Source organism: Pristiophorus japonicus, chromosome 23 (genome assembly GCF_044704955.1).
Source record: "Pristiophorus japonicus isolate sPriJap1 chromosome 23, sPriJap1.hap1, whole genome shotgun sequence".
Taxonomy (NCBI): domain Eukaryota; kingdom Metazoa; phylum Chordata; class Chondrichthyes; family Pristiophoridae; genus Pristiophorus; species Pristiophorus japonicus.
Genome location: NC_091999.1, coordinates 4,917,197 through 4,943,007, shown reverse-complemented (window position 1 = coordinate 4,943,007; position 25,811 = coordinate 4,917,197). Strand labels below are relative to the sequence as shown.

General features: G+C 53.3%; 1 protein-coding gene across 1 annotated transcript in view; it reads right to left on the bottom strand.

The window, feature by feature from the left end:
- Positions 1 to 15,704, bottom strand: part of LOC139235606 (adenylate cyclase type 2-like) — a 125,056-nt gene extending 109,352 nt beyond the window's left edge. Inside the window, exons 1-2 of the mRNA XM_070866644.1 lie at positions 15,512 to 15,704; positions 6,821 to 7,018 (exon numbers count right to left, since the gene is read on the bottom strand). Coding sequence (XP_070722745.1) covers positions 6,821 to 7,018; positions 15,512 to 15,694 — 381 coding nt within the window. The 5' untranslated portion in view covers positions 15,695 to 15,704. The remainder of the gene's footprint in view (positions 1 to 6,820; positions 7,019 to 15,511) is intronic.
- Between the last annotated feature and the right edge of the window lie 10,107 nt (positions 15,705 to 25,811).

Genomic DNA, 25,811 nt, shown 5'->3' with positions numbered 1-25,811 from the left:
CACTGTCCCATCAAACACTCCCAGGGTAGGTACAGAGGGTTAGATACAGAGTAAAGCTCCCTCTACACTGTCCCATCAAACACTCCCAGGGCAGGTACAGGGGGTTAGTTACAGAGTAAAGCTCCCTCTACACTGTCCCATCAAACACTCCCAGGGCAGGTACAGGGGGTTAGTTACAGAGTGAAGCTCCCTCTACACTGTCCCATCAAACACTCCCTGGGCAGGTACAGGGGGTTAGATACAGAGTAAAGCTCCCTCTACACTGTCCCATCAAACACTCCCAGGGCAGGTACAGGGGGTCAGATACAGAGTAAAGCTCCCTCTACACTGTCCCATCAAACACTCCCAGGGCAGGTACAGGGGGTTAGATACCGAGTGAAGCTCCCTCTACACTGTCCCATCAAACACTCCCAGGGCAGGTACAGGGGGTTAGATACAGAGTGAAGCTCCCTCTACACTGTCCCATCAAACACTCCCAGGGCAGGTACAGCACGGGGTTAGATACAGAGTGAAGCTCCCTCTACACTGTCCCATCAAACACTCTCAGGGCAGGTACAGGGGGTTAGATACAGAGTAAAGCTCCCTCTCCACTGTCCCATCAAACACTCCCAGGACAGGTACAGGGGGTTAGATATAGAGTAAAGCTCCCTCTACACTGTCCCATCAAACACTCCCAGGGCAGGTACAGGGGGTTAGATACAGAGTAAAGCTCTGTCTACACAGTCCCATCAAACACTCCCAGGGCAGGTACAGCACAGGGTTAGATACAGAGTAAAGCTCCCTCTACACTGTCCCATCAAACACTCCCAGGGCAGGTACAGGGGGTTAGATACAGAGTAAAGCTCCCTCTACACTGTCCCATCAAACACTCCCAGGGCAGGTACAGCACGGGTTAGATACAGAATAAAGCTCCCTCTACACTGTCCCATCAAACACTCCCAGGGTAGGTACAGAGGGCTAGATACAGAGTAAAGCTCCCTCTACACTGTCCCATCAAACACTCCCAGAGCAGGTACAGCACGGGTTAGATACAGAGTAAAGCTCCCTCTACACTGTCCCATCAAACACTCCCAGGGCAGGTACAGGGGGTTAGATACAGAGTAAAGCTCCCTCTACACTGTCCCATCAAACACTCCCAGGGCAGGTACAGGGGGTTAGTTACAGAGAGAAGCTCCCTCTACACTGTCCCATCAAACACTCCCAGGGCAGGTACAGGGGGTTAGATACAGAGTGAAGCTCCCTCTACACTGTCCCATCAAACACTCCCAGGGCAGGTACAGCACGGGGTTAGATACAGAGTGAAGCTCCCTCTACACTGTCCCATCAAACACTCTCAGGGCAGGTACAGGGGGTTAGATACAGAGTAAAGCTCCCTCTACACTGTCCCATCAAACACTCCCAGGGCAGGTACAGCACGAGGTTAGATACAGAGTAAAGCTCCCTCTACACTGTCCCATCAAACACTCCCAGAACAGGTACAGCTCGGGTTAGATACAGAGTAACGCTCCCTCTACACTGTCCCATCAAACACTCCCAGGGCAGGTACAGGGGGTTAGATACAGAGTAAAGCCCCCTCTACACTGTCCCATCAAACACTCCCAGGGCAGGTACAGGGGATTAGATACAGAGTAAAGCTCCCTCTACACTGTCCCATCAAACACTCCCAGGGCAGGTACAGAGGGTTAGATACAGAGTAAAGCTCCCTCTACACTGTCCCATCAAACACTCCCAGGGCAGGTACAGCACGGGGTTAGATACAGAGTAAAGCTCCCTCTACACTGTCCCATCAAACACTCCCAGGGCAGGTACACTGGGTTAGATACAGAGTAAAGCTCCCTCTACACTGTCCCATCAAACACTCCCAGGGCAGGTACAGGGGGTTAGATACAGAGTAAAGCTCCCTCTACACTGTCCCATCAAACACTCCCAGGGCAGGTACAGGGGGTTAGATACAGAGTAAAGCCCCCTCTACACTGTCCCATCAAACACTCCCAGGGCAGGTACAGCACGGGTTAAATATGGAGAATAGCAGCCCCTGTGTATGTTACAGAGGGCCCCTGTGTATTTTACAAAGGACAGCCCCTGTGTATGTTACAGAGGGCACCTGTGTATATTACAGAGGATAGCCCCTGTGTATATTACAGAGGATAGCCCCTGTGTATATTACAGAGGGCCCCTATGTATAGTACAGAGGATAGCCCCTGTGTATATTACAGAGGGCCCCTATGTATATTACACAGGACAGCCCCTGTGTATATTACAGAGGGCCCCTGTGTATATTACAGAGGGCCCCTGTGTATATTACAGAGCACAGCCCCTGTGTATATTACAGAGGACAGCCCCTGTGTATATTACAGAGGATAGCCCCTGTGTATATTACAGAGGACAGCCCCTGTGTATATTACAGAGGACAGCCCCTGTGTATATTACAGAGGATAGCCCCTGTGTATATTACAGAGGACAGCCCCTGTGTATATTACAGAGGATAGCCCCTGTGTATATTACAGAGGACAGCCCCTGTGTATATTACAGAGGACAGCCCCTGTGTATATTACAGAGGACAGCCCCTATGTATATTACAGAGGGCCCCTGTGTATATTACAGAGGACAGCCCTGTGTATATTACAGAGGACAGCAGCCCCTTTGTCTGCGGTTCCTGGAACGTGTGATGCTGCCCTGGTCTGTCCCTGTATCTGTGGAGGTGCTGAGCGATCAGGTTTCTGATCTCTGGCTGCTATCCCAGATTTTGCTGGCAGGAGTTGTGATTTGTGATATCCGATCGGGCGGACGGAGGCTACGCCAAGGCTGAGCCCGTCTGTGGCGAGTCTGTAGCCCTCGGGCACACTGGCAATTGTGACAATCCCACCGAGTAGATTATAATCAAAGCAGGAATTCTAGGGAGGGGTTCAGTCTCATCAGCGTTAAGTTGCCGGGTTGCCCCATTACGGAGGAATGCAGATCCCCACTGGCTGGCTGGCTTCTCTCTACAATCGAATACAATGACCACGGCTTATGGTTCACCCGAGAGGCAATACAGAGGCAGGGAGCGAGAGAGAGGTGGGGGGAGAGAGAGAGACAGAGAGGATGGGAGAGAGAAAGAGAGGGAGAGAGAGACAGAGAGGGAGGGAGAGAGAGGGTGGGAGAGAGACTGAGAGGAAGGGAGAGAGACTGAGAGGCAGGGAGAGAGAGGGGGGAGAGAGAGGGAGAAAGTGAGAGAGAGAGAGGGAGAGAGACTGAGAGGGAGGGAGAGAGAGAGGGAGGGAGGGAGAGAGAGAGACAGAGAGGATGGGAGAGAGAAAGAGAGGGAGAGAGAGACAGAGAGGGAGGGAGAGAGACAGAGAGGGAGGGAGAGAGAGAGAAATGGAGGGTGAGAGAGAGAGGGTGGGAGAGAGAGAGAGAGGGAGAGGGAGGCAGAGTGAGAGATGGACACAGAGACAGAGAGAGAGACAGAAAAAGAGACAAAGACAGAGAGAGGGAGGGAGAGAGAGGGAGGGAGAGGGACACAAAGAGAGACAGAGTGAGACAGAAAGAGAGACAGAGAGAGACTCCAAGTGACAGAGCGAGAGAGAGAGTGAGGTAGAGACAGAGACAGAGAGTGAGCGAGCGAGCGAGAGAGGGAGAGTGAGGTAGAGACAGAGAGAGAGAGTGAGCGAGCGAGCGAGAGAGGGAGAGTGAGGTAGAGACAGAGAGAGTGAGCGAGCGAGCGAGAGAGGGAGAGTGAGTTAGTGACAGAGAGTGAGCGAGCGAGCGAGAGAGGGAGAGTGAGGTAGTGACAGAGAGAGTGAGCGAGCGAGAGAGAGAGGGAGAGTGAGGTAGTGACAGAGAGAGTGAGCGAGCGAGAGAGAGAGGGAGAGTGAGGTAGTGACAGAGAGAGTGAGCGAGCGAACGAGAGAGGGAGAGTGAGGTAGTGACAGAGAGAGTGAGCGAGCGAGAGAGAGAGGGAGAGTGAGGTAGTGACAGAGAGAGTGAGCGAGCGAGAGAGAGAGGGAGAGTGAGGTAGTGACAGAGAGAGTGAGCGAGCGAACGAGAGAGGGAGAGTGAGGTAGTGACAGAGAGAGTGAGCGAGTGAGCGAGAGAGGGAGAGTGAGGTAGTGACAGAGAGAGTGAGCGAGCGAGCGAGCGAGAGAGAGTGAGGTAGAGACAGAGAGAGTGAGCGAGTGAGAGAGGGAGAGTGAGGTAGTGACAGAGAGAGTGAGCGAGCGAGAGAGGGAGAGTGAGGTAGAGACAGAGAGAGTGAGCGAGTGAGCGAGAGAGGGAGAGTGAGGTAGAGACAGAGAGAGTGAGCGAGCGAGCGAGAGAGGGAGAGTGAGGTAGTGACAGAGAGAGAGAGTGAGTGAGCGAGAGAGGGAGAGTGAGGTAGTGACAGAGAGAGAGAGTGAGCGAGCGAGAGAGGGAGAGTGAGGTAGTGACAGAGAGAGTGAGCGAGCGAGAGAGGGAGAGTGAGGTAGTGACAGAGAGAGTGAGTGAGCGAGAGAGGGAGAGTGAGGTAGAGACAGAGAGAGAGAGTGAGTGAGCGAGAGAGGGAGAGTGAGGTAGTGACAGAGAGAGTGAGCGAGCGAGCGAGAGAGGGAGAGTGAGGTAGTGACAGAGAGAGAGAGTGAGTGAGCGAGAGAGGGAGAGTGAGGTAGTGACAGAGAGAGTGAGCGAGCGAGAGAGGGAGAGTGAGGTAGTGACAGAGAGAGAGAGAGAGCGAGAGAGGGAGAGTGAGGTAGTGACAGAGAGAGAGAGTGAGTGAGCGAGAGAGGGAGAGTGAGGTAGTGACAGAGAGAGAGAGTGAGCGAGCGAGAGAGGGAGAGTGAGGTAGTGACAGAGAGAGTGAGCGAGCGAGAGAGGGAGAGTGAGGTAGTGACAGAGAGAGAGAGAGAGCGAGAGAGGGAGAGTGAGGTAGTGACAGAGAGAGTGAGCGAGCGAGAGAGGGAGAGTGAGGTAGTGACAGAGAGAGCGAGCGAGCGAGCGAGGGAGAGTGAGGTAGTGACAGAGAGAGTGAGTGAGCGAGCGAGGGAGAGTGAGGTAGTGACAGAGAGAGTGAGCGAGCGAGAGAGGGAGAGTGAGGTAGTGACAGAGAGAGCGAGCGAGCGAGCGAGGGAGAGTGAGGTAGTGACAGAGAGAGCGAGCGAGCGAGCGAGGGAGAGTGAGGTAGTGACAGAGAGAGAGAGTGAGCGAGCGAGGGAGAGTGAGGTAGTGACAGAGAGAGAGAGTGAGTGAGCGAGAGAGGGAGAGTGAGGTAGAGACAGAGAGAGTGAGCGAGCGAGCGAGAGAGGGAGAGTGAGGTAGTGACAGAGAGAGTGAGCGAGCGAGCGAGAGAGGGAGAGTGAGGTAGAGACAGAGAGAGTGAGTGAGCGAGAGAGGGAGAGTGAGGTAGAGACAGAGAGAGTGAGCGAGAGAGGGAGAGTGAGGTAGAGACAGAGAGAGTGAGTGAGCGAGAGAGGGAGAGTGAGGTAGTGACAGAGAGAGAGAGTGAGTGAGCGAGAGAGGGAGAGTGAGGTAGAGACAGAGAGAGAGAGTGAGCGAGAGAGGGAGAGTGAGGTAGTGACAGAGAGAGAGAGTGAGCGAGAGAGGGAGAGTGAGGTAGTGACAGAGAGAGAGAGTGAGCGAGAGAGAGAGGGAGAGTGAGGTAGTGACAGAGAGAGAGAGTGAGCGAGAGAGGGAGAGTGAGGTAGTGACAGAGAGAGAGAGCGAGCGAGCGAGCGAGAGAGGGAGAGTGAGTTCGAGACAGAGAGAGTGAGCGAGCGAGAGAGGGAGAGTGAGGTAGAGACAGAGAGAGAGAGCGAGCGAGAGAGGGAGAGTGAGGTAGAGACAGAGAGAGAGAGTGAGCGAGAGAGGGAGAGTGAGGTAGTGACAGAGAGAGAGAGTGAGCGAGCGAGAGAGGGAGAGTGAGGTAGTGACAGAGAGAGAGAGTGAGCGAGCGAGAGAGGGAGAGTGAGGTAGAGACAGAGAGAGAGAGTGAGCGAGAGAGGGAGAGTGAGGTAGAGACAGAGAGAGCGAGTGAGCGAGCGAGGGAGAGAGGGAGAGCGAGGTAGTGACAGAGAGAGAGAGCGAGCGAGCGAGAGAGGGAGAGTGAGGTAGAGACAGAGAGAGCGAGCGAGCGAGAGAGGGAGAGTGAGGTAGAGACAGAGAGAGAGAGCGAGCGAGAGAGGGAGAGTGAGGTAGAGACAGAGAGAGTGAGCGAACGAGAGAGAGAGGGAGAGTGAGGTAGTGACAGAGAGAGTGAGTGAGCGAGCGAGAGAGGGAGAGTGAGGTAGAGACAGAGAGAGTGAGTGAGCGAGAGAGGGAGAGTGAGGTAGAGACAGAGAGAGTGAGCGAGAGAGGGAGAGTGAGGTAGAGACAGAGACAGAGAGTGAGCGAGAGAGGGAGAGTGAGGTAGAGACAGAGAGAGCGAGCGAGCGAGAGAGGGATAGTGAGGTAGAGACAGAGAGAGTGAGTGAGCGAGCGAGAGAGGGAGAGTGAGTTCGAGACAGAGACAGAGAGCGAGCGAGAGAGGGATAGTGAGGTAGAGACAGAGAGAGTGAGCGAGCGAGAGAGGGAGAGTGAGGTAGAGACAGAGAGAGCGAGTGAGCGAGAGAGGGATAGTGAGGTAGAGACAGAGACAGAGAGTGAGTGAGCGAGAGAGGGAGAGTGAGGTAGAGACAGAGAGAGAGAGTGAGCGAGCGAGAGAGGGAGAGTGAGGTAGAGACAGCGAGTGACAGACGGACACACTGAACTCCGGGACATTTCCCGTATCCCGCTGGCCGTGTGTGTCCGGGACACCCTCCCAGCCGCCGCTCTCCCACCGCGGCCCCTGGCGCTCCGAGTGTCACGTGACGCGCTGCCGCTGCATTACCTGGTCCCAGGCGCTGATCACCCCGCCCTCAAAGATGAAGATGTAACCCATGGCGACAAGGCAGGCCCAGATGAAGAGGGAGAAGAGCCTCATGCCCTTGTGGAACAAGGACTCGATGCAGACCAGGAGCAAGGTGATGAAGAAAACTCCCAGGGCCACAAAGACTGTGATGATAAACGCCAAGTTCTCTGATACCTTCTGTCAAAGGAGAGACGAGATACCATTAGGTGCCAGAGGGCAGAGAGTCTGGTCATTTTTGGGTTGTCAGACTGTGACAGGGATCAGTGCTGGGGCCTTAACTATTTACAATTTATATTAATGACTTGTATGATGGGACCAAGTATAACATAAGCCGAATTTGCTGATGATCCAAAGAGCGGGGGGGTGTGGGGGTTGCTGGAGAGGAGAGACAATAGATTCAACAACAACTTGCATTTATATAGCGCCTTAGCGAAGTAATATGTCCCAAGGCGCTTCTCAGGAGTGTTACCAAACATAATTTGACACCGAGCCACAAAAGGAGATATTAGGGGCAGGTAAGGTCACAGGGGTAGGTTTTAAGGAACGTCTTAATGGAAGAAAGTGAGGCGGAGAGGTTTAGGGAGGGAATTCCAGAGCTTGGGGCCCAGGCAGCTGAAGGAACGGCCACCGATGTAAGGCGTGCGTTCGGGGCCCCAGGAGAGGCGAGGGGCACCACACTGTGCGATATGTGTGTGTGTGTGCACTGGGTCCGTGCAGCAGAGCTTGGCCCCAGTCGTCCTGGTCAACCCTTGCCACTGGACCAAGGCCTCGCTCTGTCGAGCCCCGTGTGGTGGGCTGGTGTGCAACGGTCACCCCACGTTAAACAAATCCACCCACAGGCATCGCCCACCCTTCAACATGTGGTTCGGGATCCTGCATTGAAACACCTGTGAACTCGTCCCTTTTTGGCGAGGAACCAAGTCACCCTCGATACGAGGCACTGCCTGAGAAGAAGAAGGTGGGAACGCAAGGTGTGAGCAGGACACAACAAATCTGCAAAGGGATGTAGACAGGCTCAGTGAGTGGGCAAAAATTTGGCAGATGGAGTATAATGTGGGAAAATGTGAGGTTATCCACTTTGGTCGGAAGAATAGAAAAGCTAATTATTATTTAAATGGGGAGAGATTGCTGCAGTACAGAGGGACCTGGGGGTTCCTTGTGCATGAAACACAAAAGGTTAGTATGCAGGTTCAGCAAGTGATCAGGAAGGCCAATGGTATGTTGGCCTTTATTGCAAAGGGGGATGGAGTATAAAAGCAGAGAAGTCCTGCTACAACTGTACAGGGTATTGGTGAGGCCACACCTGGAGTACTGCGTGCAGTTTTGGTCTCCGTATTTAAGGAGGGATATACTTACATTGGAAGATGTTCAGAGAAGGTTCACGAGGTTGATTCCGGAGATGAGGGGGTTGACTTATAAAGAAAGGTTGAGCAGGTTGGGCCTACACTCATTGTTCAGAAAAATGAGAGGTGATCTTATCAAAACATATAAGATAATGAGGGGGCTCGACAAGGTGGATGCAGAGCGGATGTTTCCACTGATGGGGGGAGACTAGAACTAGGGGGCATAGTCTCAGAATAAGGGGCCGCCCATTTAAAACTGAGATGAGGAGGAATTTCTTCTCTCAGAGGGTTGTAAATCTGTGGAATTCTCTGCCCCAGAGAGCTGTGGAGGCTGGGTCATTGAATATATTTAAGGCGGAGATAGACAGATTTTTGAGCGATAAGGGAGTGAAGGGTTATGGGGAGCGGGCGGGGAAGTGGAGCTGAGTCCATGATCGGATCAGCCACGGTCGTATTGAATGGTGGAGCAGGCTCGAGGGGCCAGGTGGCCTACTCCTGCTCATATTTCTTAAATGCAGCAGCCAATTTGCGCACAGCAAGCTCCCACAAACAGCAATGTGATGATGACCAGGTAATCAGTTTTTGTTATGTTGATTGAGGGATAAATATTGGCCCCAGGACACTGGGGATAACTCCCCCTGCTCTTCTTCGAAATAGTGCAATGGGATTTTTTGCGTCCACCTGAGAGAGCAGACGGGGGCATCAGGTTTAACATCTCATCCGAAAGACGGCACCTCTGAGAGTTCAGCACTCCCTCAGTACTGCACTGGGAGTGTCAGCCTAGATTTATGTGCTCAAGACCCTGGAGTGGGACTTGAACCCACAACCTTCTGACTCAGAGGCGAGGGTGCTACCCACTGAGACACAGACAGAAACTGGGAGAATGGAATAGAGTCCTTACAGGAAGTGGGATGGGGGGGCGGGGAGGGGAGTGTATTCGAGGTAGCTGTGGGCGTATAGAAGACATCGGTTGACAACGTATCCCCAGAAATGGAGACAGAGCAGTCGATAAAAATTGGAGCGTTGGAGTGTTTGGGTCTGGAGGTAACAAAAGCACGGATGAGGGTTTCAGCAGCAGATGACTTATGAGGAACGGTTGAGGAGGTTGGGCCTCTACTCACTGGAATTGAGAAGAATGAGAGATGATCTTATCGAAACGTATAAGATCATGAGGGGGCTTGACAAGGTGGATGCAGAGAGGATGTTTCCACTAATGGGGGAGACTAGAACTAGGGGGCATAATCTTAGAATAAATACTTTGGTTCTGTCTTCACGAAGGAAGACACAAATAACGTTCCGGAAATACTAGGGGACCGAGGGTCCAGTGAGAAGGGGGAACTGAAGGTCAGGAAACTGTGTTCGGGAAATTGATGGGGTTGAAGGCCGATAAATCCCCGGGGCCTGATAGTCTGCATCCCAGAGTACTTAAGGAAGTGGCCCGAGAAATAGTGGATGCATTGGTGATCATTTTCCAACAGTCTATCGACTCTGGATCAGTTCCTATGGACTGGAGGGTAGCTAATGTAACACCACTTTTTAAAAAAGGAGGGAGAGAGAAAACGGGTAATTATAGACCGGTGAGTCTGACATCGGTGGTGGGGAAAATGTTGGAATCAATTATTAAAGATGAAATAGCAGCACACTTGGAAAGCAGTGACAGGATCGGTCCAAGTCAGCATGGATTTATGAAAGGGAAATCATGCTTGTCAAATCTAGAATTTTTTGAGGATGTAACTAGTAGAGTGGACAAGGGAGAACCAGTGGATGTGGTGTATTTGGACTTTCAAAAGGCCTTTGACAAGGTCCCACACAAGAGATTGGTGTGCAAAATTAAAGCACATGGTATTGGAGGTAATGTACTGACGTGGATAGAGAACTGGTTGGCAGACAGGAAGCAGAGAGTCGGGATAAACGGGTCCTTTTCAGAATGGCAGACAGTGACTAGTGGGGTGTCGCAGGGCTCAGTGCTGGGACCCCAGCTATTTACAATATACATCAATGATTTGGATGAAGGAATTGAGTGTAATATCTCTAAGTTTGCAGATGACACTAAACTGGGTGGCGGTGTGAGCTGTGAGGAGGATGCTAAGAGACTACAGGGTGACTTGGACAGGTTAGGTGAGTGGGCAAATGCATGGCAGATGCAGTATAATGTGGATAAATGTGAGGTTATCCACTTTGGGGGCAAAAACACAAAGGCAGAATATTATCTGAATGGCGGCAGATTAGGAAAAGGGGAGGTGCAACGAGACCTGGGTGTCATGGTTCATCAGTCATTGAAAGTTGGCATAAAGGTACAGCAGGCGGTGAAGAAGGCAAATGATATGTTGGCCTTCATAGCTAGGGGATTTGAGTATAGGAGCAGGGAGGTTTTACTGCAGTTGTACAGGGCCTTAGTGAGGCCTCACCTGGAATATTGTGTTCAGTTTTGGTCTCCTAATCTGAGGAAGGACGTTCTTGCTATTGAGGGAATGCAACGAAGGTTCACCAGACTGATTCCCGGGATGGCAGGACTGACATATGAGGAGAGACTGGATCAACTGGGCCTGTATTCACTGGAGTTTAGAAGAATGAGAGGGGATCTCATAGAAACATATAAAATTCTGACGGGTCTAGACAGGTTAGATGCAGGAAGAATGTTCCCAATGTTGGGGAAGTCCAGAACCAGGGGACACAGTCTAAGGATAAGGGGTAAGCCATTTAGGACCGAGATGAGGAGAAACTTCTTCACTCAGAGAGTTGTGAACCTGTGGAATTCCCTGCCGTAGAGAGTTGTTGAGGCCAGTTCGTTAGATATATTCAAGAGGGAGTTAGATGTGGCCCTTACGGCTAAAGGGATCAAGGGGTATGGAGAGAAAGCAGGAAAGGGGTACTGAGGTGAATGATCAGCCATGATCTTATTGAATGGTGGTGCAGGCTCGAAGGGCCGAATGGCCTACTCCTGCACCTATTTTCTATGTTTCTATGTTAATAAGGGGCCGTCCTTTTAAAACGGAAATGAGGAGGAATTTCTTCTCTCAAAGGGTTGTAAATCTGTGGAATTCGCTGCCTCAGAGAGCTGTGGAGGCTGGGTCATTGAATAAATTTAAGACAGAGATAGACAGTTTCTTAACCAAAAAGGGAATAAGGGGTTATGGGGAGCGGGCGGGGAAGTGGACCTGAGTCCATGATCGGATCAGCCATGATTGTATTGAATGACGGAGCAGGCTCGAGGGGCTGTATGGCCTACTCCTGCTCCTATTTCTTATGTTCTTATGAGCTGAGATGGTGGGGGTGTGGGGCGTGGGGGCGGGGCTGTTTAACGGAAGGGAAAGTAGGCAGTTTTGGCGATGGGACGGGTATGGCGATCGGGGTCGCTCATCTCGGGGTCAATTGGGATGCAATTGGGTAGCAAACAAGTCTGTTCAGCCCCAGACAATGGCCAGAGAGAGAGAAAGAGAGAATGAGTCAATGCAGGTTGTGGGGGGCGAACGTCCACATCAACCGAATACCTCGCTCTCTGCGCAGTCTGTGAGATAGCACATGCTGGGTTAAAAGTTCCAAATGGTCGGATGTGTGCGAGTCATAATCGGATGTGTCAAGTTGGGCACCTGCGTGGTACAGTAATAAAATGTACGGCAAGAGTTAATTGCGGCAATAAAGCAGTTTCAGGAGGGTTAAGTGGCTGGATGTTTAGTTTATGTTATTACACTGTTGATATTTGTATGTATTTTTGATGAACCATGATTTATTGGTCGTATGCATGGAATGTCGTGACCAAAGGCAAATGTTAGTACAAGAATTGTAAACAACGACGGTTGTATAGCATTGACTGGAATCGAACAGTGTCTCAAAAACAGCTAGTAACAACTGGTTTTGTGAAGTGTGTCTCTCAGGAACTCTCATACTGGTTTTGTAAGTATGAAGTTTCAATTACAAACTGATCCTGCATTACTACAACGGAGAACCCTGGCTAACCTCCCACATTCTATCCTCCGTAAACAAGAGGGGATCCAAAACTCAGCAGTCCGTGTCCTAACTCGCACCGAGTCCCGCTCGCCCATCACCCACTGTGCTCACTGACTCCGTGTCCTAACTCGCACCGAGTCCCGCTCACCCATCACCCCCTGTGCTCGCTGTCCCCGTGTCCTAACTCGCACCAAGTCCCGCTCACCCATCACCCCCTGTGCTCACTGACTCCGTGTCCTAACTCGCACCGAGTCCCGCTCACCCATCACCCCCTGTGCTCGCTGACCCGTGTCCTAACTCACACCCAGTCCCGCTCACCCATCACCCCCTGTGCTCGCTGCCTCATGTCCTAACTCGCACCAAGTTCCGCTCACCCATCACCCCCTGTGCTCACTGACCCCGTGTCCTAACTCGCACCAAGTCCCGCTCACCCATCACCCCCTGTGCTCGCTGACCCCGTGTCCTAACTCGCACCGAGTCCCGCTCACTCATCACCCCCTGTGCTCGCTGCCCAGTGTCCTAACTCGCACCCAGTCCCGCTCACGCATCACCCCCTGTGCTCGCTGCCCCATGTCCTAACTCGCACCGAGTCCCGCTCACCCATCACCCCCTGTGCTCGCTGCCCCGTGTCCTAACTCGCACCGAGTCCCGCTCGCCCATCACCCACTGTGCTCACTGACTCCGTGTCCTAACTCGCACCGAGTCCCGCTCACCCATCACCCCCTGTGCTCGCTGTCCCCGTGTCCTAACTCGCACCAAGTCCCGCTCACCCATCACCCCCTGTGCTCACTGACTCCGTGTCCTAACTCGCACCGAGTCCCGCTCACCCATCACCCCCTGTGCTCGCTGACCCGTGTCCTAACTCACACCCAGTCCCGCTCACCCATCACCCCCTGTGCTCGCTGCCTCATGTCCTAACTCGCACCAAGTTCCGCTCACCCATCACCCCCTGTGCTCACTGACCCCGTGTCCTAACTCGCACCAAGTCCCGCTCACCCATCACCCCCTGTGCTCGCTGACCCCGTGTCCTAACTCGCACCGAGTCCCGCTCACTCATCACCCCCTGTGCTCGCTGCCCAGTGTCCTAACTCGCACCCAGTCCCGCTCACGCATCACCCCCTGTGCTCGCTGCCCCATGTCCTAACTCGCACCGAGTCCCGCTCACCCATCACCCCCTGTGCTCGCTGCCCCATGTCCTAACTCGCACCGAGTCCCGCTCACTCATCACCCCCTGTGCTCGCTGCCCCGTGTCCTAACTCGCACCCAGTCCCGCTCACGCATCACCCCCTGTGCTCGCTGACCCGTGTCCTAACTTGCACCGAGTCTCGCTCACCCATCACCCCCTGTGCTCGCTGTCCCCGTGTCCTAACTCGCACTGAGTCCCGCTCACCCATCACCCCCTGTGCTCGCTGCCCTGTGTCCTAACTCGCACCAAGTCCCGCTCACCCATCACCCGCTGTGCTCGCTGTCCCCGTGTCCTAACTCGCAACGAGTCCCGCTCACCCATCACCCCCTGTGCTCACTGCCCCGTGTCTTAACTCGCACCGAGTCCCGCTCACCCATCACCCCCTGTGCTCACTGACCTACACTGGCTCCCGGTTAAGCAACGCCCTCGATTTCAAAATTCTCATCCTTGTTTACAAATCCCTCCATGGCCCTCGCCCCCTCCCTATCTCTGTAACCTCCTCCAGCCCCCACAACCCCCCGAGATGTCTGCACTCCTCTAATTCTGCCCCCCTGACCATCCCTGATTATAATCGCTCCACCATCGGTGGCCGTGCCTTCTGTTGCCTGGGCCCCAAGCTCTGGAACTCCCTCCCTAAACCTCTCCGCCTCTCTACCTCTCTCTCCTCCTTCAAGACGCTCCTTAAAACCCACCTCTTTGACCGAGCTTTTAGTCACCTGCGCTAATTTCTCCTTGTGTGGCTCGGTGTCAAATTTTTTTGTGTCTCATAGCACTCCTGTGAAGCATCTTGTAACGGTTCACTAAGTTAAAGGTGTTATATAAATACAAGCTGTTGAGTGTGTTAGTGTGTAATCTGACGTTTAAAGCAACGAAACGAGAAAGAACTAGAAAGCAGCCCAACATAGGTCAGCGAGCACAGGATTCGGTGGGAGTCAGGAGACGGGGCCGCAGGGATCAGTGTTGGGGCCTCAGCTATTTACAATCTACATTAATGACTTGGATGAAGGGACCGAGTGTAATGTGGCCAAGTTTGCTGATGATACAAAGATGGGCGGGAAAGCAAGTTGTGAGGAGGACACAAAAAAATCTGCAAAGGGATATAGGCAGGCTCAGTGAGTGGGCAAACATTTGGCAAGATAGAGTATAATGTGGGAAAATGTGAGGTTATCAACTTTGGTTGGAAAAATCACAAAGCAAATTATTAATTAAATGGGGAGAGATTACAAAATGCTGCAGTACAGAGGGACCTGGGGGTTCCTTGTGCATGAAACACAAAAAGTTAGTCTGCAGGTACAGCAAGTGATCAGGAAGGCCAATGGAATGTTGGCCTTTATTGCAAAGGGGGATAGAGTATAAAAGCAGAGAAGTCCTGCTACAACTGTACAGGGTATTGGTGAGGCCACACCTGGAGTACTGCGTGCAGTTTTGGTCTCCGTATTTAAGGAGGGATATACTTGCATTGGAGGCTGTTCAGAGAAGGTTCACTCGGTTGATTCCTGAGATGAGGGGGTTGACTTATGAGGAAAGGTTGAGCAGGTTGGACCTCTACTCATTGGCGTTCAGAAGAATGAGAGGTGATCTTATCGAAACTTATAAGATACCGAGGGGGCTCGACAGGGTGGATGCAGAGAGGATGTTTCCCCTCGTGGGGGAATCTAGAACTAGGGGGCATAGTCTCAGAATAAGGGGCCGCCCATTTAAAACTGAGATGAGGAGGAATTTCTTCTCTCAGAGGGTTGTAAATCTGTGGAATTCTCTGCCCCAGAGAGCTGTGGAGGGCTGAGTCATTGGATGTATTTAAGAACATAACATAAGAATTAGGAACAGGAGCTGGCCATCTAGGCCCCCTCGAGCCCGCTCCGCCATTCAACAAGATCACGGCTGATCTGGCCGTGGACTCAGCTCCACTCACCCGCCCGCTGCCCGTAACCCTTAATTCCCTTAGGGCGGAGATGGACAGGTTTTTTGAGCGATGAGGGAGTGGAGGGTTACGGGGAGCGGGCGGGGGAAGTGGAGCTGAGCCCATGATCGGATCGGCCGTGACCGTATTGAATGGCGGAGCAGGCTCGAGGGGCCGAATGGCCGACTCCTGCTCCTGTTTCTGATGTTGTGGTGTGCAGTTGCGGAGTGTGGGAGGCCGGGCGTTGGGGGCGGGGGCCGGAGCGTTGGAACAGTGGCGCTGTGCCCACCTACCATGCCGCGGATGAAGAACACAGCGATGAGCGCCACGCAGATGCTGATGATGATGACCAGCACCATGAGGATCAGCGGATACTGTTGGCTGTTGCAGTAGTAGGTCTCGTACAGGTAGTCCCCCGAACGGCATTCCTCGGCCTTCTTCCTCTTGCCGGATAGATGTCTCCTGCGGGCCGGCATTGACGCTGGCGGGATGGGAGGGGGGTGGGGAGGGGGAGCAGGGTCGGTGGGGGTGGGGGGGGGGGAAGGTCTCAAATCACCAGGGGGTGGGCGGGTTGGGGGGGTGAACCCAAATGTCCCGCTTCAAGTGGCAGGAGGAGCCGCTTACGGCAGCGGACCAGGTGCCACAGCCACAAGTGTCCCCCCGGCGCCCATTCGTCGCCCGATTTTCCCGCTCGCTCCGGACTCTCTCTCTCTCTCTCTCTCACATTCCACCGGCGTTCCTCGCCTCGCCGAGGCCCATCCCACTGGGATTCCCGTGCCCCCGCCCCAGGCTGCCTCCCCCAACCTCCTTCCTGATTTATCTGGCCGTTTGTTCCCGGGAGGAATTCCCGCCTTTCCGACACACCCGGTTTCTTGAGGTCTGTTGCCGGGAGGCAGTTGGGGTGCGAACTGGAACTGTGTGTCCCTGAAAGACATAAAGGGAAATAAACAGTGAAACAGATGCATTCATTCCTTGCCCCCCGCCCCTCCCTCCCTTTAACCCTCTCCCCTTTCTCAGCCCCCATCCCCGCCCCGTGTCCTAACTCGCACCGAGTCCCGCTCACCCATCACCCCCTGTGCTCGCTGCTCCGTGTCCTAACTCGTACCAAGTCCCGCTCACCCATCACCCCCTGTGCTCGCTGCTCCGTGTCCTAACTCGCACCCAGTCCCGCTCACCCATCACCCCCTGTGCTCGCTGCTCCGTGTCCTAACTCGCACCGAGAGCCGCTCACCCATCACCCCCTGTGCTCACTGCCCCCGTGTCCTAACCCGCACCGAGTCCCGCTCACCCATCACCCCCTGTGCTCGCAGCCCCCCATGTCCTAACTCACACCGAGTCCCGCTCACCCATCACCCCCTGTGCTCACTGCCCCCGTGTCCTAACTTGCACCAAGTCCCGCTCACCCATCACCCCCTGTGCTCGCTGCCCCGTGTCCTAACTCGCACCAAGTCCCACTCACCCATCACCCCCTGTGCTCGCTGCTCCGTGTCCTAACTTGCACCAAGTCCCGCTCACCCATCACCCCCTGTGCTCGCTGCCCCCCCGTGTCCTAACTCGTACTGAGTCCCGCTCACCCATCACCCCCTGTGCTCGCTGCCCCGTGTCCTAACTCGCACCGAGTCCCGCTCACCCATCATCCCCTGTGCTCGCTGCCCCCGTGTCCTAACTCACACCGAGTCCCGCTCACCCATCACCCCCTGTACTCGCTGCCCCGTGTCCTAACTCACACCAAGTCCCGCTCACCCATCACCCCCTGTACTCGCTGCCCCGTGTCCTAACTCACACCAAGTCCCGCTCACCCATCACCCCCTGTGCTCGCTGCCCCCCGTGTCCTAACTCGTACCGAGTCCCGCTCACCAATCACCCCCTGTGCTCGCAGCCCCCCGTGTCCTAACTCGCACCGAGTCCCACTCACCCATCACCCCCTGTGCTCGCTGCCCCGTGTCCTAACTCGCACCGAGTCCCACTCACCCATCACCCCCTGTGCTCGCTGACCTACATTGACTGCTGGTCTGGCAACGCCTCGATTTCAAAATCCCTCCTCGCCTCTCCCTAATCCAGAGCAAAATCAACGCGGTTGACTCTTAACTGCCCCCTGTGGGGCGAGTGCCAACATTGGGAGAGTTGGCCCACAGATTAGTCACACTCACAGAATCATGTCCTTCAGTCAACGCCCCAGACTCCTCCATCACCATCCCTGGGTCCCACCATCAGAGGCAGTGCCTCGGAATCGAGGAAGACTTGCTTCCACTCTAAACATGAGTCCTTAGGTGGCTGAACAGTCCAATACGAGAACCACAGTCCCTGTCACAGGTGGGACAGACAGTGGTTGAGGGAAGGGGAGGGTGGGACTGGTTTGCCGCACGCTCCTTCCGCTGCCTGCGCTTGCTTTCTGCGCGCTCTCGGCGACGAGACTCGAGGTGCTCAGCGCCCCTCCCGGATGCACTTCCTCCACTTAGGGGCGGGACTGGTCTTTGGGCCCAGGGACTCCCAGGTGTCGGTGGGGGATGTCGCACTTTATCAGGGAGGCTTTGAGGGTGGTCCCTTGTAACGTTTCCTCTGCCCACCTGGGGCTCGCTTGCCGTGCGGGAGTTCAGAGTAGAGCGCTCGCTTTGGGAGTCTCGTATCTGGGGGCCATGCGGACAATGTGGCCCTGCCCAGCGGAGCTGGTCGAGTGTGTGGTCAGTGCTTCGATGCTGGGGATGTTGGGCCTGGTCGAGGACGCTAACGTTGGCGTGTCTGTCCTCCCGGGGGATTTGCGGGATCTTGCGGAGACAGCGTTGGTGGTATTTCTCCATCGATTTAAGCTGTCTACTGTACACGGTCCACGTCTCTGAGCCATACAGGAGGGCGGGCATCACTACAGCCCTGTAGACCACTGTCCCATTGGCAGGACAGACCCACCCGAGGTGGCGATCCAGTGGTATACAGTCTGGAGCGAGTGGCCCTGGGGGTTCTCAGCATTGACTGCGCACCCCATGAAGTCTCATGGCTTCAGGTCAAGACCGGGCAAGGAAAGCTTCTGCTGAGTCCCACCTCCCACCCTCCCTCAGCTGATGAGTCAGTACTCGTCCATGTTGAGCACCACATGGAAGAAGCACTGAGGGGTAGCAAGGGCACAGAATGTACTCTGGGTGGGGGGGACTTCGATGTCCACCACCAAGCCTGGCTGGGCAGCGCCCCGACTGACCGAGCCGGCCGAGTCCTGAAGGACACAGCTGCCAGACTGGGCCTGCAGCAGATGGTTGGGAGAACCAACACCGCGGGAAAAATCTACCCGGCCTCGTCCTCATCAACCCACCTGTCGCAGGCGCATCAGTCCGCGACAGCATTGGTAGCAGCGACCACCTCACGGTCCTCGTGGAGACAAAGTGCCGTCTTCACACTGAGGACGTCCTCCATCGTGTTGCATGGCACTACCACCGTGCTAAATGGGATGGATTCGGAACAGATCGAGCAGCTCAAAAGTGGGCACCCATGAGGCGCTGTGGGTCATCAGCAGCAGCAGAATTGTATTCCACCACAATCTGTAACCTCATGGCCCGGCAAGTCCCTCGCTCGAACACTGCCATCAAGCCAAGGCACCAACCCTGGTTCAATGAGGCGTGCAGAAGAGCATGCTGGGAGCAGCACCAGGCGTACCTAAAGATGAGGTGCCAACCTGGGGAAGCTACAACACAGGACAACATGCATGCTAAACAGCGGAAGCAGCATCCTATAAACAGCTAAGTGAACCTGCAACCAATGGGCCAGATCACAGCTCTGCAGTCCTGCCACATCCAGTCATGAATGGCAGTGGACAATTTAATGAGAGTTTATCCACTTTGGTGGTAAAAACAGAGAGACAGACTATTATCTGAATGGTGACAGATTAGGAAAAGGGGAGGTGCAACGAGACCTGGGTGTCGTGGTACATCAGTCATTGAAGGTTGGCATGCAGGTACAGCAGGCGGTTAAGAAAGCAAGTGGCATGTTGGCCTTCATAGCGAGGGGATTTGAGTACAGGGGCAGGGAGGTGTTGCTACAGTTGTACAGGGCCTTGGTGAGGCCACACCTGAAGTATTGTGTACAGTTTTGGTCTCCTAACTTGAGGAAGGACATTCTTGCTATTGAGGGAGTGCAGGGAAGGTTCACCAGACTGATTCCCGGGATGGCGGGACTGACCTATCAAGAAAGACTGGATCAACTGGGCTTTTATTCACTGGAGTTCAGAAGAATGAGAGGGGATCCCATAGAAACGTTTAAAATTCTGACGGGTTTAGACAGGTTAGATGCAGGAAGAATGTTCGCAATGTTGGGGAAGTCCAGAATCAGGGGGTCACAGTCTAAGGATAAGGGGTAAGCCATTTAGGACCGAGATGAGGAGAAACTTCTTCACCCAGAGAGTGGTGAACCTGTGGAATTCTCTACCACAGAAAGTTGTTGAGGCCAATTCACTGAATATATTCAAAAAGAAGTTAGATATAGTCCTTACTACTAGGGGGATCAAGGGGTATGGCGAGAAAGCAGGAATGGGGTACTGAAGTTGCATGTTCAGGCATGAACTCATCGAATGGCGGTGCAGGCTCAAAGGGCCGAATGGCCTACTCCTGCACCTATTTTCTATGTTTCTACGTAACTAACGAGAGGAGGAGGCTCCATGAATATCCCCATCCTCAATGATGGCGGAGCCCAGCACGTGAGGGCGAAAGACAAGGCTGAAGCGTTTGCAACCACCTTCAGCCAGAAATGCCGAGTGGATGATCCCTCTCGGCCTTCTTCTGAGGTCCCCATCATAAGAACATAAGAAATAGGAGCAGGAGTCGGCCATTCGGCCCCTCGAGCCTGCTCCGCCATTCAATAAGATCATGGCTTTCCCGCCCGATCTCTTGATTCCCCTCGACTCCAAAAATCTATCGATCTCAGCCTTGAATATATTCAGAGACTCAGCCTCCACGCCCCTCCAAAGATTCACCACCCTCTGAGTGAATTCCCCTCATCTTGGTCGTAAATGGCCAACCCCTTATTCTGAGACTGTGTGACCCCCTGGTTCTAGATTCCCCAGCCCGGGGGGGGGGGGGGAAACACCCTCCCTGCATCTACCCTGTCAAGCCCCCTTCAGAATCTTGTATCTTTCAATGAGATCACCTCTCATTCTTCTAAACGCCAGAGAGTATCGGCCCATTCTACACAATCGCTCAGCCCCTCCATCCCAGGGATCAGTCTGGTGAACCTGCGTTATACCGCCTCCAAGGCAAGTCCTTAGATAAGGAGACCCAAACTGTGCCCAGTACTCCAGGTGTGGTCTCACCAGGGCCTTGTATGATTGTAGCAAGAATTCCGTACTCTGATACTCCAACCCCCTTGTCGTAAAGGACAATGTGCCATTTACCTTCCTTATTGCTTGCTGTACCTGCATGCTCGCTTTCAATGTTCTTACACAAGGGACACCCAAATCTCTCTCAACACCGACATTTAAAAGCTTTCCGCCGTTTAAAAATGTTCTGTTTTTCAATTCTTCCTACCAAAATAAATAACCTCACAATTCCCCACGTTACACTCCATCTGCCACCTTACTGCTGCGGTGCAGAGGGACCTGGGGGTCCTTGTGCATGAAACTCTTTTTGGAGTTTATCTGCAAAACATAAAACATTAAACCGTGCCACCCGACCTGGGTGACACACCAGACATTTACAAGGCCCTTTTTTTCCTTTTTTTTTTTTTTTTTGTTTTTTTTTTCTTTTTTTGGTTTTTTTTTGGGCACTAAAATCACAATTTTTCCACAGTGCCCCTATAAAAGGGAAGGGGACACTAAAAACACCGGCAATTAAAACAAATTAAACTTTAAAACGTAACATCAAATTAAAATTTGGTTGCTGGGCGTGATGATGCACTCCAGTCCCTCCGGTGCCTAAAAAGTTAGTTTGCAGGTGCAGCAGGTAATCAGGAAGGCGACTGGAATGTTGGCCATCATTGCGAGAGGGATGGAGTACAAAAGCAGGGAGGTCCTGCTGCAACTGTACAGGGTATTGGTGAGGCCGCACCTGGAGTACTGCGTGCAGTTTTGGTCACCTTACTTAAGGAAGGATATACTGGCTTTGGAGGGGGTACAGAGATGATTCACTCGGCTGATTCTGGAGATGAGGGGGTTACCTTGTGATGATAGATTGAGCAGACTGGGTCTTTACTCGTTGGAGTTCAGAAGGATGAGGGGTGATCTTATAGAAGCATTTAAGATAATGAAAGGGATAGACAAGATTGAGGCAGAGAGGTTGTTTCCACTGGTCGGGGAGACTAGAACTAGGGGGCACAGCCTCAAAATACGGGGGAGACAATTTAAAACCGAGTTGAGAAGGAATTTCTTCTCCCAGAGGGTTGTGAATCTGTGGAATTCTCTGCCCAAGGAAGCAGCTGAGGCTAGCTCATTGAATGTATTCAAGTCACAGATAGATAGATTTTTAACCAATAAGGGAATTAAGGGTTATGGGGAGCGGGCGGGTAAGTGGAGCTGAGTCCACGGCCAGATCAGCCATGATCTTGTTGAATGGCGGAGCAGGCTCGAGGGGCTAGATGGCCTACTCCTGTTCCTAATTCTTATGTTCTTATTTACTGCCCAGTCGCTTAGTCTATCTATAGCCCTACGAAGACGCTTTGTGTTGTCCTCACAACTTACTGTCCCACCGAGCTTTGTATCGTCAGCAAACTTGGATACATTACACTCGGTCCCTTCATGTAGGTCATTAATATAGATTGTAAATAGCTGAGGCCCCAGCACTGATCCCTGCGGCACCCCACTAGTTACAGCCTGCCCCCCCCCCTGAAAAAGACCCGTTTATCCCGACTCTCTGTTTTCTGCCCGTTAACCAATCCTCTATCCATGCCAATACATTACCCCCAATCCCATGAGCCCTTATCTTATGTAATAACCTTTGATGTGGCACCTTATTGGCTGCCTTTCAGAAATACAAATATACTACATCTACTGGTTGCCCTTTATCTGTCCTGCCTATTACAGCCTCAAAATACTCCAATAAACTTGTCAAACACAATTTCCCGTTCATATAACCATGTTGACTCCGCCTAATGATGTTATCTAAGTGCCCGGCAATATCTAAGATCCCAGAAGCCAATTCGATTCACTCCACGTGATATCAAGAAACAGCTGAGCGCACTGGATACAGCCAAAGCAATGGGCCCCGACAATATCCCGGCCTTCGTGCTGAAGGCTTGTGCCCCAGAACCAGCCGCGCCTCCAGCCAAGCTGTTCCAGTACAGCTACAACACAGGCATCTACCCGACAATGGGGAAAACTGCCCGGGTATGTCCTGTCCTGGCCAATTACCGCCCCCGTCGGTCTGCTCTCAATCATCGGCAAAGTGGTGGAAGGTGTCGTCGCCGGTGCTATCGAGCGGCACTTGCTCACCAATAACCTGCTCACCGCTGCCCAGTTTGGGCTCCGCCAGAACCACTGGGCTCCTGACCTCATCACAGCCTTGGTCCAAACAGGGACCAAAGAGCTGAATTCCCGAGGCGAGCTGAGAGTGACTGCCCTCGACATCAAGGCAGCATCTGACCGAGTGTGGCATCAAGGAGCCCCGGTAAAACTGAAGTCAATGGGAATCGGGGGAGAAAACTCTCCACTGGCCTGGAGTCATACCCAGCACAAAGGAAGCTGGTTGTGGTGGTTGGAGGCCAACCATCACAGCCCCAGGACATCGCTGCAGGAGTTCCTCAGGGCAGTGTCCTCGGCCCAACCATCTTCAGTTGTTTCATCAATGACCTTCCCTCCATCATAAGGCATCTACCCGACATCTCCCTCCATTTGAATACAAGAGCAGGGGGTGGAGGGGGGGGGAGGTTACGCTTGAACTGTATAAAACACTGGTTAGGCCACAGCTGGAGTACTGCGTGCACAGTTCTGGTCACCACATTACAGGAAGGGCGTGACCGCACTGGAGAGGGTGCAGAGCAGATTTACCAGGATGTTGCCAGGATTGGGAAACGTTAGCGATGAGGACAGATCGGGTAGGCAAGGGTTGTTTTCCTTGGAACAGAGGAGGCTGAGGGGGAGATTGAATGGAGGTGTATAAAATGAGGAGGGGCCTGGATCGAGTGGATAGGACGGACCTGTTTCCCTTAGCAGAGGGGTCAACAACCAGGGGGCAGAGATTGAAAGTAGTTGGTCGAAGGATTAGAGCAGAGGTAAGGAAAGATTTCTTCACCCAGAGGGCGGTGGGGGTCTGGGGGGGGTAACTCACGGCCTGAAAGGGGGGGATAGAGGCAGAAACCCTCACCACATTTGGATGTGCACCTGAAGTGCCGTAACCCACAGGGCTACGGACCCAGAGCGGGAAAGTGGGATTAGGCCGGGTAGCTCTTGGTCGGCCGGAGCGGACACGATGGGCCGGAATGGCCTCCTTCCCGTGCGGTCAATTTTCTACCATTCTACGATTCTATAAATCTCTGAGTTGTGGTTGTTGGTATCCTGGGGCGTGGGCTCCCTGCCGCTGTTTGCCATCCGGCGCCTCACCGAAATGGCTCACCTTCTTCGGGTGCACCCCCCCAGGTAGCGAGCGGTCGCTGGCAGGTTAATCCCAGGGGGTGGGGGCGGGCATCACCACAGAGGACCCCCGCTCACCTCCTCGACCGTCTCTGTCTGGTGGGAGTCAGCCGGTTGCAGTCGGGAGCAGGAATCCTAACTGTGCTTATTCACTGGGGCCCAACTGTAGTCCACCCCCCCCCCCCCCCCCCCCCCCACTCTAATGTATTTGCTTTGTGGGTTCTTTGCTTAAGAATTCATAGCAACACATTGCGATTGAGAACCAGTTGGTTTATGAGCAAAGGTTCAACAATCAAACTGCACGTTACCAGTTCATCCACCAGGCTCACGACCACCTGCCTCATCGTGGATCCCCCCCGAACCCAACTGGCTGGGGTTTTATTGAGTATTGTCACCATCATCATCATGGGCAGTCCCTCGGAATCGAGGAAGACTTGCTCCCCACTCTAACAGTGAGTTCTCAGGTGGCTGAACAGCCCAATACAGGAACCACAGTCCCTGTCACAGGTGGGACAGACAGTGGTTGAGGGAAGGGGAGGGTGGGACTGGTTTGCCGCACGCTCCTTCCGCTGCCTGGCGCTTGCTTTCTGCGCGCTCTCGGCGACGAGACTCGAGGTGCTCAGCGGCCTCCCGGATGCACTCCCTCCACTTAGGGACGGGACTGGTCTTTGGGCCCAGGGACTCCCAGGTGTCGGTGGGGGATGTCGCACTTTATCAGGGGAGGCTTTGAGGGTGGTCCCTTGTAACGTTTCCTCTGCCCACCCTGGGGCTCGCTTGCCGTGTAGGAGTTCCGAGTAGAGCGCTCGCTTTGGGGAGTCTCGTGTCTGGGGGCCATGCGGACAATGTGGCCCTGCCCAGCGGAGCTGGTCGAGTGTGTGGTCAGTGCTTCGATGCTGGGGATGTTGGGCCTGGTCGAGGACGCTAACGTTGGTGCGTCTGTCCTCCCGGGGGATTTTGCAGAGACATCGTTGGTGATATTTCTCCAGTGACTTGAGGTGTCTACTGTACATGGTCCATGTCTCTGAGCCATACAGGAGGGCGGGTATCACTACAGCCCTGTAGACCATGAGCTTGGTGGTGGATTTCAGGGCCTGGTCTTCGAACACTCTTTTCCTCAGGCGGCCGAAGGCTGCACTGGCGCACTGATATAAAAATGGGAGGAACGCAAGTTGTGAGGAGGACACAACAAATCTGCAAAGGGATATAGACAGGTTCAGTGAGTGGGCAAAAAATTGGCAGATGGAGTATAATATGGGAACATGTGAGGTTATCCACTCTGGCAGAAATAATAAAAAAGCAAATTATAATTTAAATGGAAAACAATTACAAAATGCTGCAGTACAGAGGGACCTGGGGGTCCTTGTGCATGAAACACAAAAAGTTAGGGTGCAGGTACAGCAAGTGATCAGGAAGGCCAATGGAATGTTGGCCTTTATTGCAAAGGGGGATGGAGTATAAAAGCAGAGAAGTCCTGCTACAACTGTACAGGGTGTTGGTGAGGCCACACCTGGAGTACTGCGTGCAGTTTTTGTTATACATGTAAACCTGTAAATACCAGGTCTAACCACCAGAGGGCTTATCCCCTGGAGTCCCAAGGGATCCCACAATCCCTTGGGAGCACCTGTATATAAGGAGGCCTTGCAGGCTGGAGAGGCTCTCTGAGATCTGTAATAAAAGACTACGGTCACACCTTACTTTGAGCTCACAGTATCGAGTCTGACTCTTTATTTAACAGTTTTGGTCTCCGTATTTATGGAAGAATATACTTGCATCGGAGGCTGTTCACAGAAGGTTCACTAGGTTGATTCCGGAGATGAGGGGGTTGTTGTATGAAGATAGGTTGAGCCTATACACATTGGAATTCAGAAGAATGAGAGGTGATCTTATTGAAACTTGTAAGATAATGAGGGGGCTTGACAAAGTGGATGCAGAGAAGATATTTCCACTGATGGGGGGAGACTAGAACTAGGGGGCATGGTCTTAGAATAAGGGGCCGCCCATTTAAAACTGAGATGAGGAGGAATTTCTTCTCTCAGAGGGTTGTAAATCTGTGG